The sequence below is a fragment of the Danio rerio genome, chromosome 13 (genome assembly GCF_049306965.1).
Source record: "Danio rerio strain Tuebingen ecotype United States chromosome 13, GRCz12tu, whole genome shotgun sequence".
Lineage (NCBI taxonomy): Eukaryota > Metazoa > Chordata > Actinopteri > Cypriniformes > Danionidae > Danio > Danio rerio.
Window position 1 is genome coordinate 38,969,144 of NC_133188.1, and position 18,525 is coordinate 38,987,668.

At 35.0% G+C, this 18,525-nt stretch overlaps 1 protein-coding gene across 1 annotated transcript; it reads right to left on the minus strand.

The window, feature by feature from the left end:
- Nucleotides 1-1,666: 1,666 nt before the first annotated feature.
- On the minus strand, nucleotides 1,667-18,200 carry memo1 (mediator of cell motility 1). The gene is given in 9 exon segments (NM_199794.1): nucleotides 1,667-2,442; nucleotides 2,716-2,820; nucleotides 6,763-6,839; nucleotides 9,650-9,792; nucleotides 11,596-11,707; nucleotides 12,600-12,712; nucleotides 12,816-12,884; nucleotides 12,955-13,036; nucleotides 17,874-18,200. Coding segments are annotated over 9 exon segments (894 nt in total). The 5' UTR covers nucleotides 17,935-18,200; the 3' UTR covers nucleotides 1,667-2,310.
- Nucleotides 18,201-18,525: the final 325 nt, after the last annotated feature.

An 18,525-nucleotide genomic window follows, 5' to 3' on the forward strand; every position in this document is an offset into this window, starting at 1 on the left:
ACACGAATGTAGGGGAAATGAGAAAATGCTAAACTGAAATTTGATTTTCTGCCCCATTATAAATGTTTATTCATTTTTGAACATAGTTTCATATTTACTTTTTTCTCAGCTCAACATGCTAATGAGAGGGTGTTTGTCAATCATAGAAGGCAGTTAAAAAAAAATAATAATAATTTGAAGGCAACAGGCAACATGGTGGCTCACAGCAAGAAGGTCGCTGGTTCGAGCCTCGGTTGGGTCAGTTGGCATCTCTGAGTGGAGTTTGCATGTTCTCCCGATGTTGGTGTGTGTTTCCTCCGAGGGCTACTGTTTCCCCCATGGTCCCAAGATATGCGCTAGGTGAATTGATTAAACTAAATTGGCCGTAGTGTATGTGTGAATGAGTGTGTATGGATGTTTCCCAGGACTGGGTTGTAGCCGGAAGGTATCCACTGTGTAAAAAACATATGCTGGATAAGATGGCTGTTCATTCTGCTGGGGCAACCCCTGATGAATAAAGGGACTATGCCGAAGGAAAATGAAATTAAATTTGAAGGCAAAGATTTTCTATAGATCAACCAATGTGGGCATAAATACCGCCTTCTGATGATTGAAAGACACCCTTGTTGTGCTGAAAAAAAGTTAACTCGGAACTACATTCAAAAATCAATAAATGCTAAGGGGGGGTGGGGGGGGGGGTTGGTGGACCTTTAAGTTTAACATATTTTTATTTACCCAACATTTATGCAATTTATCTCACTATTTATCTGCCAGCACTATTCATTCTATACATTTATTTATGCAGGTATTATATATTTTGATATAATACCTGCCTATACCTATAATACCTATATAATAATATAATACCTATAATACCTATAATATATATATATATATATATATATATATATATATATATATATATATATATATATATATATATATATATAATAAATATATAATTTAAATTAAAATATTCTAAAGGAAGCTATACAATATTTTGTTTGTGCATATACATGTGATTAGTCAGTACCATAGTAAATTCTGGTGCTAATCTAACAAAATAACATGATAGCAGTCCAAAATTAGTACACTCACATTTATATTATAGAAAAATATTAAATAACATTTTGAAAAAGAGCAAAATTCAACAGACACAAAAATGTATAAAATTTTGTTGAAATTTTGTAGTTTGTAATTTATTTATCCAATATTTTGCTTGAATTAAATTGTTTTATCTTTCTATTTCTAAATATGTTTGGCGACTAAGATATACTTATTAAATAATATTTATTTAGTAAAAAATTTGTTCTGCTGAAATGCACCAAAATACATCGCCTATGTTCACTGAGAAATGGATCAAAATATTCATTTACAAAATGGGGTGGGGTCATATTTGCTGAGCACTGTATTTGAGTATTTATTTATTTATTCTTATTTCTTTTTTATGCAGGCATTTATGGATTTATTTACTCATTTATTTATTTGCTCATTTATTTATTCAATGTTTGCAAGTTTCGTCCACCATAGCCGTCTGAAAGGGGTCCACCTGAACTGTCCAAAATCAAAACACCTCCTTTAGACTTCAAACACTTCTAAATACTTCCACACATTTGGAGATTACATGTCAAATGCATATTAAAGCTAAATAATAGTAAAGAAATAAAATAAACAGAAGAAAAGATAAGAATCAGAAAAAAGACTTTAATTTGACTACAAGAAAAGATTAGATGAAAGAAAAGCTATTTTTTGGTATATCCAGTACAGTGGAGGGTTAGTGGGTATTGTGTAGCCCTTTAAAAAAAACTACAACAGGACCATCGCAGTAGCTATTACTACAATTCTCAGGGTGTACATGGGCATGTTACAGTCAACTTCCTTTTTTTCCCAAATCATTAAGTGAAACATATGTAGACTTGCGAAAAGAGTGCAATGCCGATGGTTTTATTTCTTTATTTAAACTTTAAGTGTGTCTTGCTTTTCAATTGTACAAGGGCTCATCGAACACCTAAAGTGGGTCGAAAGCGAATTCTGCCTTAAAACCCCCAACTAAACGATCCAAAATATGAAACACAACCAAAAAAATCTGACCTTGCAACACCCCAAAAAAACTGCGGCTGTACTTCAAGCTATAGCATCATCCAAGTTGCCTCTGTAGGAAAAGCTGCAGGAAGAGGAGGTTAGTATCTAACGTTACATCTGAATTGGGGCTATGTTTGAGGATTCCCAGCTGCGACACACTTCGCATGTCCTTCCTATAGAAGAGGCAGGGAAAGGATGTAGGGGAATGGTGGGAAACGATCTTCTAGGAGGCTCCAAGGACAGTTCACCTCAATGAACGATGAGAGCTCCAGCAGCGTAACTCACAGAGCTGTCCGACCAGTTTCGGCACTGGCTCGACTGAGCATAGTTTAGGAAAGAGAAGTTCATGTCTATGCCGTTCTTTTTCAGTTCCGCCACGGCCTGAGAATCAGCAATGAAGAGATGCTTTTAGACCACAGACAATAGTAAATCTTAAAAGCTTGATAATGAAAGACATTAGTTTGGGGGGAGAAATGATGACATTAATAAAAGCTCCGCACCAGTTAAGTGCTTGACTAATTACTACGCTTACGGGCTAGCCATTATTTGCATTATTCTGCTTCTGCTTTATTGAGTCAACAATGGTTTGCTAAATAAAATGTCCCGAGGGAAATTCACAGAGCCGTTCGGATGAATCATTCATGAGGTACTTACATTTAGAAGAACGCCGATGGGATGGCGACCACAAATTGTATTATGATATTTCTTCAAGTAATTGCTAAAGGAGATGGGGTCCAATTGTTCTATAATTCCCATTCCCTAAAAATATCAAAACAAAGAAAACACATTAATGCATATGGTGCCATTTTGGTTTCAAAGGTGATTTATATTAGTGCAAGGCAATGATTAATCGCATCCAAAATAAAGGCTTGTTTTGTCATAACGTCTGTTTATGCATTTTAGATATTTATTATGTATATGTGATCCAAACACATAGTTGAAGTCAGAATTATTAGCCCCCCTGTTTATTTTCCCAATTTCTGTTTAAAAGAGATTTTTTTTTCAACACATTTCATTTTTAAACATTATAGTTTTAATAAATCATTTCTAATAACTGATTTATTTTATCTTTAGCTGAATGACAGTATAGACATAATATTTTACTAGATGTTTTTAAGACACTTTTACACAGCTTAAACCGATATTTAAAGGCTTAACTAGGTTAATTAGGTTATCTAGACAAGTTATTGTATAACAATGGTTTGATATAGACCTAGTAAAAGCTTGATTAATTGGTGTGTTTGATTTGTGTGTAAAAGTGTGTTTGATTAGGGTTGGAGCTAAACTCTCCAGGACCGAGTGTGGACAACCCTGATTTAGATTGGAAAAATTAGCTTAAAGGGGCTAATAATTTTGACCTTAAAATTGTGTTTAAAAAATGAGTAACAGCTTTTATTCTAACCAAAATAAAACAAATAAGAAACAAAAAGAAAAAAAAAATATTATCAGACAGTGTGAAAATTTCACACAAAATTTCTAAACTTTCTCAGTTAAACATCATTTGGGAAATATTTAAGAAAAATAAAATAAATTAAAAATAAATCAAAGGGGGGCCAATAATTCTGACTTCAACTGTACATCAAAACTATACAAGACGTTGAAATATTGTTATTTAATATAATAAAATAAAATTTATAAAAATAAACATTTTCATAAGTGTATTTATATATGTAAGAAATATACATATATACAGCACACACAAATATTATGCCATAAGAACTTTTATTTTGAATGTGACTATTTGTTATTAATATTTACCAAGCACTACTTTATATACCTAAAAGCATATTGAATGCAAGTATCTACATTAATGTCTCAACTTTTTTTTTAAATGTGTCAAAATACGGGTGAAATAATGTTTCATCATCAATCTATCAATCAATAACTAATATATTTATGCAAAATGAAACATTCTTATTCTGACCTGTACTTATGAAAATATAGCAAATAAATATAAGGGATAGTACTAAATTTGATTGTATTTTAAATATTTGATTTAAGGACAAGATTTTTGAATATCATTTAATCCTTATGATAGATTGTAATATCAATCAATCAATCGGCTATATATATATATATATATATATATATATATATATATATATATATATATATATATATATATATATATATATATATATATACTACTTTATTACAACCAGGGGGCTTGCCAAAGTGCTTTACACATTAAAAGACATTTTGAACAAGAGTCTAACAAGAGTCTAACATCTAAACAAGAGTCAAAAAAACAGCATGTTGCACTACTCAATATCAAAAGCAATTCTAAATAAATAGGTTTGAAGTTTTGCTTTAAAGAGCCCATATTATGGGTTTTTGAAAATTCCCCTCCATGTAGTGTGTAACACAGCTCTAAGTGAAGTGAAGTATCCAGCTAAGGCTTAAATCTGTAAGAATACAGTGTTTAAAACTGTTGATTCATCTATAAAAGAGTCGAATCATAGTGCTTCAAACGAGTCGCCTTGATACCGACTCATTAGGTGTTTCGCCATGACGTACGAACGAAACAAAGTTTTTCACGTGCACGCGCAAACCCGGGAGATTTCAAACCTGAGGCCCCGCCCTCTGACGCAGTAACCCAGACACAAACACACGCACACCCACAAACACACGCACACAAACATGCCGGTCGATTGAAGTCACACTGCAGATGGATATATTGAGTCTCTACCCAAAGATGAAACATCAGCATTATAACCAAGCAGTTGGAAACTTCTGGAAGCTACATGCTACAAAGAATACTTCATCTGAGTTTGTTAAAGGAAGGATCAGTAAAGAGTAACTGATGGACGTCAGGATGGGTTTCTTCCTACATTTCTCAAGTGTAAGTACGTGCGGTTAAAGTTGTTGCCTCGTTGACTCTAGCTTGCAAATGTATTTAGTTGTGATTTGTTACTTGTAACCGCGTGTACTGTATCAGGTTAACTGGATATATTATCTTATCGCGTGCAAAGTCACGTTAAAAACGCGACGCGTGCTGTTTGTTTATGGAGCTCCGTGCTAGAGTTCTGCTCCCGCGATTTATTCGGAAATGTATTCCCGCGCCGCAGAAATCTGGCGCGGGGAGAGAGAGAGAGAGAGAGAGAGCGAGAGAGAGAGCGAACGAACGAACGAGCTTTGTGTACTTTGTGCTGTGTGTGTGTTTTTATACAGACAGCTTGGCTGTCTGGACTGTATACTGGGTGATATTTGGTTGTGTTCTCCGCTCTAGCGGGACCGGGCGCGGCGGGCAGAAAACGGAGTGGGTTCTCAGGCTAAAACCTGGCGGGTGCGGGCTGAAGCGGGAGCGTTGTCATCCGGAGGTGTGTGTGTGTTTTTGTGTGTGTGTGGTATGGCGAGTACACGACTGTCTCCTTCGTTCGGTTATCCGTGGCACTATCCACTGGCCATAGTGTGGCAGCTAAAGTCCACGCCTACACTATCGAGCGTGTATGAACTGTGATTACTTTTTAAATTGCTGATTAGCTATTGGCCATTTCCCTCTCTGACTGAAGGCAGTCGACCAATCGCGACAGACTGTCATCGGTCCAATCAGCGCAGATTAGCTCCGCGCTAAGGAGGGGTTTGGGAACAAATGAATCACTGGACGATTCATACAGGAGTCGCTGGGATAATTAGGTAAAAATAAATGCAGATTATAAGACCATGAAAGTGTTTTTTGACCTTGCATGCATATTAGACTGTTGTTGGAGACTCTTACAACCAAGATATGACCTTATTTCATGTATAATATGGGCTCTTTAAATAGTGCCACATTCGTGGTAATGTGAATTTCTATAGGGAGGCTATTCCACAGATTTGGACCTGCCACTGCAAAAGAAACATCACCCCATTGTTTATACCTTGATCTGGGGACCTCAAGCAACAACTGGCCTGCTGATCTGTTAAGGTTTATGAACCTTTAAAATCTCACATAAATATGGAGACACAAGACCATTAACTGCATTAAAAACAAACAACAGTAAATGTCAACTACTGAAAATTAATTCTGAGTTTAATAGGGAGCCAGTGAAGAGAGTACAGGACAGGTGTATTGTGCTCACATTTACGTCTAATTGTAATACATTATTAATAATAAATTATTTATATTTTCAATACTTGTTACGATTCTTGAAAACCACTTTTTCATCTTTGACCCATATATTTCTTAGACATCAACAAGTCGCTCTCATTAAAGCAGTTAATAATATTTTTGTTTTGGTAATGTCTCTCTGATGATGAAATTTAGCAGTAGACATCTGGTTTAGTATAACTGCTTGATATAAAATATTGAACTCTGCAAAAGCAAGATGGATTTTCAGGTACACAATAATGACTGCCTATTTCCTGGAAGGAGCAGCAGATCAAACACAATCCTTGTCCAGTAAATGACCCTACAGAGGCAATAGGGCTTTGCCCAGTTGGTAAGCCTTTAATTAGGCTTGGGTTGCTAAGAACATCTGCTATTTGATAGACTGTCATGGGTGGAAAGTATTAAAATTTGTCTTTGAATCACCGACTTCCACATCAGAGTAACCATAACAATGACTATTTAGCTTGGAGAAAAATTCCTCACTTTTTTTTCTCCCCTCAAGAAACACCAGTAGGATTAAGCACACCGTGTATCCCAAACCAGAATGGACCGCTTGCATATATCAAACATTAAGGAAGTTAACCAGAAGCAAAGGACAAAAAAAAGTTTACCATTTTATCAAGGTGCTCGATAGATCTGTAAATCTCTCCTTGGCTTTCATCGTAGTAGGTGTAACGGAAACGCTGACCTGCAGAACAGATGAAAAAATATATAATCACTGATCATTTAACTAGCAAAAAAGTGAGTGTTCCTACAAATATACAGTATTAAAAACGACCTTCATTTTCATTTAAACCATGCTACAGAAGTCAGCTGGCTATTTAGGCAGTGTTTCTCAAGCTTCATGCAAGTGATGGAGAGGCTGAGAGGCTGTGCTGCTGAGATGTTGTGGGTGAGAAATGAAAATGAGCATATCTTTCTTACCAGATTCATGCTGCTTATTCATTTGAGACACTTCATTTTGAGTGGCTTGCAAGAATTTCGCCTCGCACAAATGAGCACACTATGCATCTCAGATGTCCACGATGTTGCTTATGATATGTTTTTTTGCTTTTAGTTAACTATTATTTGTATGATTGTAGGAGCATTAGATCAATAAAGTCCAGCTGAACAGAATGGAAGTTACTACAAATATTAGTTAAGTGTTGTGATGAATTTCCAGCAGAAGCTGAATATTGAATAAAAGAGTGAGGTTTTATTTTAGGGTCATTCGTTTTCTTTCATCTTAGTCCCTTGTTCATCAGGCCAAATGAGCCGCCAACTATTCCAACATGTTTTACACAGCGGATGCCCTTCCAGCTGCAAGTCAGTACTGGTAAACATCTATACATACTCATTCACACACTGTGGTCAATTAAGATCCAAATTCACTTGTCTTTAGACTGGAGGGGAAACCGCAGCACCCAGAAGAAACTCACACCAACACGGGGAGAACATGCAAACTCCACACAGAAATGTCAACTGGCCCAGCCAAGACTCGAACCAGCGACCTTCTTGCTGTGAGGAAACAGTGCTAATAACTGAGTCACCATGCCACCCAGTGTTCCTCGGCATGTTTTATAGACCTTTTAAATCCTAGTTAAATTGCAGTCCAAATCAGAAGAATCACAAAATATTTTAGAAGTCTGAATGAGATAAGTAATTGATAAATATAGCTACAACCCCATATATTTGAGACAAATATATAAGGTTATAGATATATTTGTCAAAAATTTAACTTAATCTGATTTATGAAATATGTATTCGGATTTTTACTAAAATGTGTAAACAAATAAGCGATAATATTGTTTTTTATATTTTAAGAAAATATTTCTTTGTGACTTTAAGTGATCAAAACCCCTTTGCTGCAAATGGTGGTTTAAATATTAGTGGCAAAGTATAAAGCTTTAAATGACAATTATTTCATATGTTGGGAATGTACTTAAAGATTTTAATATGTAAACTAGAACCTAAAGTTTATTGATAAACTTTGATGTTGGCTTGAGAAAGCCAACGTGACTGCGCTAGGACTAGGAATGGAAGTTGGCAGGAAGCATGGTGGCGGTTGCTAAGTCGTTGCTAGGCAGTTGCTAAAACAATTATGGCATTGTTAGGTGGTTGCTAAGCAGTTCCTAAATGGCAATGCTCGTGTACATGTTTGATCAAATGCTAATAATTAGTAGGCATTTCTAGCATATGTTATTGCATTTAGATAATCATTCATAGCATGTAGCTAATTGTTATTAGCACTTAGCTTCCATTATCATTGTTACCATGCATAGTACACCAGAAGTCCCATTTGCTAGCATGAGTCAAACAAGCCAATGCCCAGGTCCCTACGATGTTCTGATGTAGAGATATTGCTATTTTTAAATGGTTGCTAGGTTATACTGTTTTATTGCTATGGGGACATTTGACAGGTTAGTGATGATACATCAAAGCTTCTTGGCAATATGAGTGATCTTAATCAACCCCGATGTTTCTATGACAGTCTTTATGAGTGTCAAAAACTGGACTTGAACAGTTGTTGCTGGAAGGGCATTCGCTGTGTAAAACAAATGCTGGATTAGTTGGTGGTTCATTCCGTTGTGGCGACCCCTGATTAATAAAGAGACTAAGGGAATGAACATTATGTAAAAATGGCTTGCCGTATTTTTTTGAAAATACAATGCTTAATAAGTGTGAAAGTGATAAATGCAAAATGGCTTGCCATATCAGTAAAAAATATTTTTAATAGTTTAAGTCAAAAATGGCTTGCCATATTTTCAGAAAAATAATGCTTAAAAATTATTTATTGGAAAAAAATAAGTCTGATAAACCTTAAAGATATAGCAACAAAATCTAACGCATCTAAATACGGCTTTTGGCCAAATTTGGGGCTTGTATAATTTTTTATATGCCCGGATTGTAAAAATTTAATATTTAACATTTTTTGTTAAAAAAACAATAAGTCTTACAGGCATGAGGAGATATAGCAACAATCTTGAATGTAGAAGGCACATTTTGACCACATTTGGGCCTTGTGGCATGAGCGGCCTAGGAGGAGATACGTTTGTTTTCAAGGACAGAGTAGCATAACAGTATGTTGGCTTTCTCAAGCCAACATAATTATGGTTTTAAAAAAGCATGTCAGGCAATACTTTTAAAGCAGAAAAAAAATCATTCAACAGGAGACAATGCTTGCATACACAAAAAACTACTACTACTACTACTACGTTTTATTTTGTACCCATTTGTCTTATATTTTAACTCATTGTTATTATTGTTTTTTAATACTTTTTCCATTTTATTTTTGAATTTATTTCTTAATAATGACAAACCCAGAGCACTGACTAGTACCAGAAAGTAAAGACCAGTCTGTACAAACCCTAGTAGATTTGACACTGACAAGATGTCAGCATCTTGTCATCAGTACTTCTCATGTTAAGAACAAGAAATTACAAACTATAAATGACACTGACCGTTTTACTACTTCTTTTGACAGCTAAAAAAACTTAAAGCGTGCAAATGGACACACACCCCAATGGCAGAAGTCAGAGGAAATGATGAAGAGATTGGAGGGGTCAGCCAGGTATTTGCTTAGCAGCTTGCCATATTCCTGCTCTTTAGATTCACTCAGAGCTCCAACCAGCACAGGAACGATGCTGAACTCATCTTTATGGCTGTTTTTTAGAAACAAAAGCACAGAAAAGAATCATTTGTCTACTCCCAGATGGAGATTTGACATTTGCACGATCATAAATATTCTTTTGTCAATGTGTTTTTAAAACTGTGGCCATTTCACATTAACAGCACTGTAAGGGCTTTCAATTCCCCAAATTGCAGAGGTATGAGAGATTAGTGAAGAGAAAATGCTGAAAACCTTTAGAAATATTACAGTTGCTTGGCAACTAATTGCTCTGCTTGGGATAAAAAAAAACATCCAAATGTCTAATCAAACATTCTGAGTAAATGTTAACTTCTCTATGCCCATATACAGTAATGTTTAATGGAATAATAGAAGCAGTTGGTGGCTCTTGCATTTAAAAAATAAAAAAACCTAAACATCCATCACATCACAGCAAACTAATTAGATGCACTGCACTAGGTAAACAGATCCTGACAACATAATTAGTGGTTCTGACAAAGATAAATGAGCATTAAAGCGGGACTATGGATCAATAATGCTGCTCATGGCCTTTGCATAGACATGAGGTGAAACCTTGGTAAGAATATTCTTCCCTCTCTTTACATTTACATTTTTGTCTGTCCTACACAAAGACATGTAGGTCTCAAGTAGAGGTAACCATATAAAACTTAAGTACCACATAAACATATTTTAATATATTAATGCCAAAGCAATACTTGGTGTCAGGGGTTAGGTGTTTGAATAACACAGCTGAGAACCGGGTAAGTAACTACTATGCACCGGGTATCGGCCAGCGGCTACAATCGGATACTTTAACAAAGCCGACGATCCGGGGGTGTTACAGACTGTACCAAAAAGCTAAAGCCCGGGTAGGGGAGGTGTTTTAATTATGGGACTTTTCCGGGAGAAATAACAAAACGGGAGGGTGGCGGGATATGGGTCTGAAATACAGGAGACTCCTGGGCAAAACGGGAGTGTTGGCAGGTATGACCTACACAGAGACTATGTTTATATATAATAACTTTAACTGCAGAAGCTAATAGTAACTAATTAAAATTATTAGAAACTAATAAAGTTAGGTTAACTAATAACCCTAACTTTTCTGTTTTTGATTGCAATTGATTGTAAAACTGCTTTGAAACAATAATTATTGTGTAAATTGCAGAAAAGATCTGATTTTTGCAGAATAAAAGCATTTCTTTATGTCTCTAAACTATATCAAGTTGAAGCCAAAATGATTAATGTTTCAAATATTTTCAAATATGTCCCAAGTGCTATTTAATGGAGATAATTTTTTTTTACAACATTTAAAAAATAATAGTTTTCGTAGCTAATTTCTAATAATTTCTATTGCCTTTGTCATGATGATAGTACATACTATTTTACAAGATACTAGTATTAAGAAACTGGTATTAAGTGGAAATTAAAGGCTTAACTAGGTTAACTAGGCAAGCCATGGGAAAAAAAGTGTTTTGTTCTGTAGCCAATCAAAAACTAATCATTTCTTAAAAGGAAAACAAATTTTATTCCAACCAACTTAAAAGAAAAAAGGCAGGAAATACTGTGATAATTTTTAGAAAATAATTATAAAAACATTTACATTATTCTCAAAGGACAGCTCATGTCATATAATTCTCCAGTAGCTTAAACTATGGTTCTTGGTAATTCCCAAAACCTATGAAACTAAGTCACATTCAAAAAAAAAAAAGTGGTGTTAGTTCATGACCAACATTTCATAAATAACCAAGAATCATAGTTGCATCTAAAAAACTCAAATACAAAAGTCATCCACATCTTGGATGTCCTAAGGGTGTGATGTCATTTGGTTGTTATTTACTTCTCCATGGCTTTAGCGGTATAAGGCAGATGCATCTCAATGCTGTGTTCATCTTCATCTGTCTGCAGACTCATCCTCTCAAACATGCCTGTTTTCCACAGATCAGCGTAAACTGCCAAACAGAGAAGACATGTGAAGAAAATCAAAGCCTTTGTGTATTGCACTGATATGTTGCAATGACAATCACAATAACACAAAGCTTCCTTAATAAGAAGCATCATATAATAATTATCTCTCATTGTTTGATATTGCACGTCTAATATTACAACGGCTATGGGAAAGCTAATAACAAAATATGATCTCCTCTCCAAAGCACCGTTTGAAAGCAAATGAGCCTGAAGTAAAAAAACAATCTGGGTGACACCTTTTCTGAGCATTGTTATTCAGTCAGCATTTAATCCTGCCAAGGTTTTGGTTCGAGAGCGGGCAGGGAGGAAATGAGTAGGCCTGTCACGATATCTATTTTGTGTTGTACGATATATTGCACCAAAACATATTGCGATAAACGATATTATTGTCATTTTGAATCCCTCATTATATAATGCCAGAATGACAATATAATATCATCACAGTGCAAGTACACTCTTCCACACAACACAACTTATTTTATTATTATAAATATTTCATTTAATTATAGTCATTTAAACAATTTTACAATGAGGCATTGAAATCAGAATGTGAAAACACATATCCTAATTAAATATAAGAAATGTTAACAAAAAAAGTGCGAGGTAAAAAGTAACAGAGGCTGCGATATCTGCTTCCAGATCTATTTTCAGTTGACAGACATCCACATAAAAATATAATAAAGTAATTTATAGCAAATACTTCAGTGCATTTTAACCATTCTGACACTGATACCTCCAATAGAGATAGAGATATAATAATGGGTGCTAAAATGTATGGGTGATATATATTGCATCACCAAAAATCATTGAGGTCATGTCCATGCAATAAGTCAATACATTGATTATTGTGACAGGCCTAAAAATGAGACTCCTTACCCTTCTGGTCGATCCTCAGGTCGTACAGTGGCGTTCTGTAGACCTCGGCGGGGGAGAGGGCACAGCGAGACAGCGGCACGTGGTGAGAGGGGCCGAGAATGAACACCCTCCGACTGATGGATGAGAGAGCAGCGCTGCGGTTACCCTCTCTCCCCATGGCAAACTCAATAATACAGCTACGTCAAGAGAATGCAAAGTAAAAAATAAAATGCTTACGTGATGGAGGGGTCCACCTGCTTGTAGGCATGAGCGGCACACGCACCGCAGTAAGTGTAGCCGGCGTGCCTGCAAAATACAGTCCTTTGAGACATCAGAAATACAAGTGAAAGTGTTTTTCTGGTTTCATTCCACTTACGGTGCTATTATGGCTCTGGCTGGACCCGCTATAGATTGTGCTTGAGATAACCAGCCCTCAAGTTGTGCGTTAAGCTGGGATCCTAAATATAAGGAGAGGAAAATTGTCAATAAGAAACATGGAGATTGTTTTTTTTACACGAAAGCTGGGAAGATTATTTATCGTCTTATAAATGTAGTTTATACACTGTCATATTATGTAGAAATGTTTTTATTTAGTCAATTGAAGTATTTCTAGTCTGACTTTATAACCTACAACTGATATTTTAAGGGACACTTTGACAAAATCACTTTGAAAAAAAGACCATGTAAAAGTCAAAACTAAAAGATTTAGGACAATTGAGATGTGCACATATTTTTATGACTAATAATTATACTTGTAATAAATTATATATGTAATAAATACACATTCTGGCTTTTCAAAAAATCTACTATTTTGCCATTATTAAAACAGCACTTCCACAAAATAAAATTATGTTTTCAACCTATTTGAATGACTTTTTTTAACAAAAAAAAATATATATTAAAAAAAATAATGGGGCTCCTCGACTTTCATAGTTATTTTTAGAGGTCGATGGGTCCCAGCAACTGGCATTCTTCAATTTATTTTTGTATTCATTAGAAAAAAAGAAACCCATAAACAGGGCTTCTGCAGGTTTCACAAAGTAAAATTTAAGACCATTATGAATGAAATTTTAGACTAATACAGGGCTAAATGCTAAGGATCTTTTTATATATATCCCAGTCAGAAAAGATTTTCACATGACCTATCAAAAATGATTATAATTTAAGACAATAATAATAATTTAATAATAAAAATGTCAGTTCAGTGTTCTCAACAGTAAATAAATTGAGAACTTCTAAACAAATGCTCCATAAGGAAAGTAATTAAAGGCTATTTTTAAAGAAAAAGTTTTATTGAGTTTGGGATTGTTGGGAGTATGGGTGTTAATTGCCATTTGGGTAGCTATACATGAACCAAGAGTTCATGTATAAGTTAAGACATTTTTAAGACCATTATGAATGAAATTTTAGACTTTTACAGGGCTAGATGCTAAGGATATGTTTTTTTAGAATATCTCAGTTAGAAAAGATTTTCACTTGCCATTTCAAAAAAAAAATATTAAAATTTAATACATTTAACACAATAATAATAATTTTGTTTGGATATATTTGAAAATTGAAAACAAAAAAAACATATTGATTCACAAACCCTAAAACCCTTACCAAGAATATAACAAAACATAGCTTTCAATTGCTTCAGTCTACAATAATTATATAATATATATATATATCCCAGATCAGTATACTCAGCAGAAAATAATGGTTACTGTAGGGAAAGTAATTAAATGCTATTTTTGATAAAAGGTTAAGGGTTTTATTGAGATTGGGATTGTTGGTGTTTGTATGGTTGTTATTGGCCGGATAGCTATACATGAGGAAAATACACAGCTATACAAAGGAAAATTAAGACCTAATAAAAAAGAATTAAAGACCTACAACTAGGCATGGGATGATAAACGGTTTCAAGATTTACCGCGGTGTGGAAAAGTCAAATTATTAAAACCGCAAAAAGATTTTGTTATACTGTTTCTAAGGTAGATGTAAAGATGTTTGAAGTATTTTTATGAGTTGTAAGGAAATCTGTGTTTTTGAAACTAATGAAGATAGTAGAAGTCAATAGTTTGTTTTAATTATGTAGCCAGACATGTTTACTGTTCTAAAATATTACAAATGTTTTCTAAAATGTAAGATATCATGTTAAATGGGGTATTTAAAAATCAATTATTTTACAGCAGTAAACATATTACTGTGATACTGGGAAATTTTTATATAAGGTTATCTTACCATCAGAAACATATACCGGCCCATGCCTACCTACAACAAAATATTTCAGTAGATTTAAGATTTTTAAGCCCTAAAATTTTGCTTTTGAGATTTAAGATATAGTATGACCTTTTAAGACCCGGCTTTAAAACAATATGAAGTAGAATAAATGAAGTAATTATAATGTGTAGGTGAACATTACAATAAATGATCTTTAATTGCAAAAAAATTTAAAAAGTGTATAAGTAGTATCCCCTCAATTCACAAACCACAACACAAAAATGTACAACAGTATAATCAAGCATTCACATGAGGATTACTCATACAATTATAAATCAATCAAACAAATACTGCCTCAATAGGTGAAACGGCTGTTCTGAATGTTGATTTCTGCAATATTTCAGCCTCATACAGAGCCATTGTGCCTGCTCTAATGACTTTCTTATCAGAGTCAGACAGGACAAGATAACGGTTTTGAGAACCAGTCAACAGATGTACTTCGGCAGATTCTTTAAAAGGGATCAAGAATGCAGGCAATTTGGTCAAATTGTAACCATTGTTAATCAAACCTCTAAACTGCAATGAATCATACAGTTACATCACTAATGATATTCTCAAGAGCAGCCAAGAATGAATATTGATGAATGTGAAAACATGTTCATTTTAGCGTTGGGCGAATATGGATTTTTAATGGTTGATTTGGATACTAATATCTGGAGGGTTCGGTGGCTTTTTTTATCTAATACAAATGACAACCAAGGAGACTATTTATTCTGTATTTGTGCACACATTAAAAAAACAGACAAGTCAGTATGGAAATGAATGAGACCACTTTATTTTCAGTTTTTCTGGATTTATGAATTATTATTATATTATAATTAATATATAATTACTGAGTAAATAATTGTACTCAGGGCTCAACAACAAGGACTGCCCTATGGCCCGGGGCCAGTGTGCGAGGCTCTCGGAACAGTAGACAGAATTGTTACGATCTGTGCTGCCTTGTCGCAAGTTCAATTTGCCTGCGACTATTTGTCAATTGCGTATGGATACAGTCTTAAAATCAAGAAACAGGTTGTGCTTTTAAGCCTTTAAATGCTACCTTCTCTATGATGTCGTAAACACCATATTGCTTTTCGGTTCCTCTTATCTGATTTCATGTTGCGAGTCATTTTTTTGTAACCTGGTAAATACCAGTGCAGCAAAGTGACAGCAACTTCAAATTATGAGGCTAAAAGAATGTCTTGGAAGCAGACATTTACATGGGTACAGCGCGGCGATTTGCTCATTATACATTCATTAACATTTTTTAAATATTTAAATTCTATAACACATTTTTTTACACAAAATTTAAAACAAGAGGCTAAAAAAACCTGCAAACTTTTCCTTTTTTTTGGTGGGACCAGTGAAAATGTTGGCAGGGCAAGTAAAAATCTTAACCACTGGTTGAATCGGGCCAGTAGAAAAAATCCTTAGTGTTGAACCCTGCTACTAATAATATGATTCTTGCATAAAAAGAAAATTGGTCAAAATAGCAAACGAATGCCATATTTATGCTCATTTTATATGGTGCAAATCCAATGTTTTTACTACAGAACAGTTTTGAAATCAATATTTTTATCAATATTTTGTGGAATAACTCATTTACAATCCCAACACTGCATTGTGATCTATAAATAGAATTTAATAGAATCACTTTATTTCCATTATTATCCAGTTAAGTTACAATCTGCATGTTAAAAATCAAGGCATAACAGCCTGAGGATGTTTATATTTATGTATGGCACATTTCTCTACGTAAATTTTACTACCTAATATAGATTGTATTAAATTTATTAAAATAGACAATATTTTACAATATACAATACAAAATATCCAAAAATGGGTGTTTCAAACAAAACAAGATCTCTAATGCCAGTGGCAGCATGCAGGTCATGATTTAAAGCCTAGCAGGCTAGTGTAAACACATGTGATCTAGAGTGTGTGCAGTACTAGGCTTTTGTCATGCATCCTTTGTTACTGCATGAAAGAAAAATACATCACCGGCCCTCAACAGACTTTAATGTGGTGACTGTGCTCTCTGTTTTTACTGGAATGGAACTAACCAAATAAATACCGAGCGATGTAACATTAAACAATATTAAATGACGTCAGCATAAAAACTGTATTTTATTTATTCTAAAAACACTTGTGTCATGTACAGCTGTCATAGATACTTCATCAAATAGCTTTAGCCGTTAGCAGGGTAAATCCAGCCTTATGAATAGCGACAGAAGTTCATCAGTATGGATTTACTGATCCAGCAAAGCAGGGCTGGGTGAAGTTAGCGTTGATGGTATATTAATCTGTGGTATTAGTTTGTGTAGTTGTCTTGTGTAAGAAAATACACAAGCACACAAAAATATACACACTAGCTACAGGCTAACCCGCTAACTGCTGGCCTGTTTTTGTTCTCATCTGCTGATTTACACAGAAAAAATGCACGTATATACTAGACACAAAATAAATAAATAAATAAAGAAGTAAAATATGACTGAATCAGTCTTGACAACTTAGATAGTGGCCTTTAAATTAAAGTTAAAGTAGTTTAACTTCAATTCGAATTCGTTTCCAACATTTAAAGTAAGTTACTTTATAAAAGAATCACATGGGATAAAATAAACGACATTTTATGACCAACACCCATTAGAGATTGCAGATTTAGACTTATTGCTGAGCAAAGTGAAATCCCTTTAAAGTGATAACGTTACTATGGCAAAATTAAGCTACTATCATTCAGTTATACATTTAAAACACAATTACAAAATAAACGACTGTCAATTTAGAAAAAAAGCTACACGTTATGAAACGCACCCTGCGGTCTTTAAACAATTTTAGCAACACCTATTTAATAATTCCCAGCTGATCTAAAGGGCTGTGACTGAAACCCAACTGAGATTTCTACTTAGGTAGCATCCTAGTCATCATAGGAGCGGTCAGAATTGCTGTCTGAGCAGGCAGCTCACTATGTATTGACACACTTCCAGACTCTCACACACAGTAAGCAGGACACCGGACCTCAGGCCCGGGCCGCTCTCGGGTCTCTGGCTCTACCTGAGGCCGTGTACCAGCTGCCGGCGTGGCTCGCTTCTCTGCACACCATCCGGTTCGACATCTTGGTGCCCGCGCCGCCTATCTTGGTCCAATAAAACCTCGTCGGTGGGGGGAAGAATGAACTAAAAACACTGAGGAAAATATGCTAGCTCAGAAAGTAACGTTATATGGCTGTGCTAAAGCTGCGTGTCGAGGGAAGCGGTGCTTTTTATAATCTTGATATAAACGCGAGACATATAACTGACGATACGCTTAAGTATAAAGAGGTTGATAGACTGCCTGTGAAGAACAAAGATCCGACCAGTTCAGCCGCTCGCTGCCAAGTTTGTCTCTGTTATCCGGATGGGCTGGTTTGCCCCATCTAGGCTTCCGTTCCGTCAGAGAAACTGGGCTGGCAGAGTTGATTGACAGACCAAAGGCGACATTTTCATTGGACAATGACTATAAGAGGCGTGGCCTATATGATGTATATGTTGATAACGCTTTGATGATTGGATAACTCGGTGTGTTTGTCTAAGATCTATTGGCGAAGAACTGATGTGGGCGTGGACTCGTAGCTCGTTTTATTTGGTGAAAACATTCAGCATATGTAACAACTAGATTGGATTAAGCACACTTTTTTAATGCAGTTTATTTTTTCGCGAAGAGTAAT